The sequence below is a fragment of the Anneissia japonica genome, unplaced genomic scaffold (assembly GCF_011630105.1).
Source record: "Anneissia japonica isolate Jap-2015-1 unplaced genomic scaffold, ASM1163010v1 scaffold737_len1565949_cov176, whole genome shotgun sequence".
In the NCBI taxonomy this organism is placed as follows: Eukaryota; Metazoa; Echinodermata; class Crinoidea; order Comatulida; family Comatulidae; genus Anneissia; species Anneissia japonica.
Genome location: NW_022741618.1, coordinates 1,309,929 through 1,310,357, shown reverse-complemented (window position 1 = coordinate 1,310,357; position 429 = coordinate 1,309,929). Strand labels below are relative to the sequence as shown.

At 17.9% G+C, this 429-nt stretch overlaps 1 protein-coding gene across 1 annotated transcript in view; it reads right to left on the bottom strand.

The window, feature by feature from the left end:
• LOC117118800 overlaps positions 1-429 on the bottom strand; it is a 14,385-nt gene that overhangs the window by 8,861 nt on the left and 5,095 nt on the right. Inside the window, exon 8 of the mRNA XM_033263497.1 lies at positions 69-143. Within this exon, the coding sequence (XP_033119388.1) occupies positions 69-143 (75 nt within the window). The remainder of the gene's footprint in view (positions 1-68; positions 144-429) is intronic.

The following is a 429-nucleotide window of genomic DNA, read 5'->3' as shown; positions in this document are numbered from 1 at the left end:
ATTTGTGAGATAGACAAAAAGCTACTTAGTCATTAAAAGACAAAGTCAAATGGTTTAACTTAACTCACAAGTTAATTATTGTCCGAGATGACGTCATAAATACATCTGGCGTTATTGCCGTCAATTTGTTATCAAACAGATACCTGTTGGCATAAAAATGTTACCCAGTAATTTAATAAAACATTTATTAACTTAACAAAAAAGAAAAACAATAATTAAATGAATGCAATAAAATATAATAAATGAATGGAATGTATTTTATTTATCTATATGATAATATATTATATATATATTTGTATATATTTTATTTATTTGTATATATATATATATATATATATATATATATATATATTAAAATGTTCATATACTTATTTATAGATTTATATATATATATATATTTATATATATATATATATATTTATTTGTATA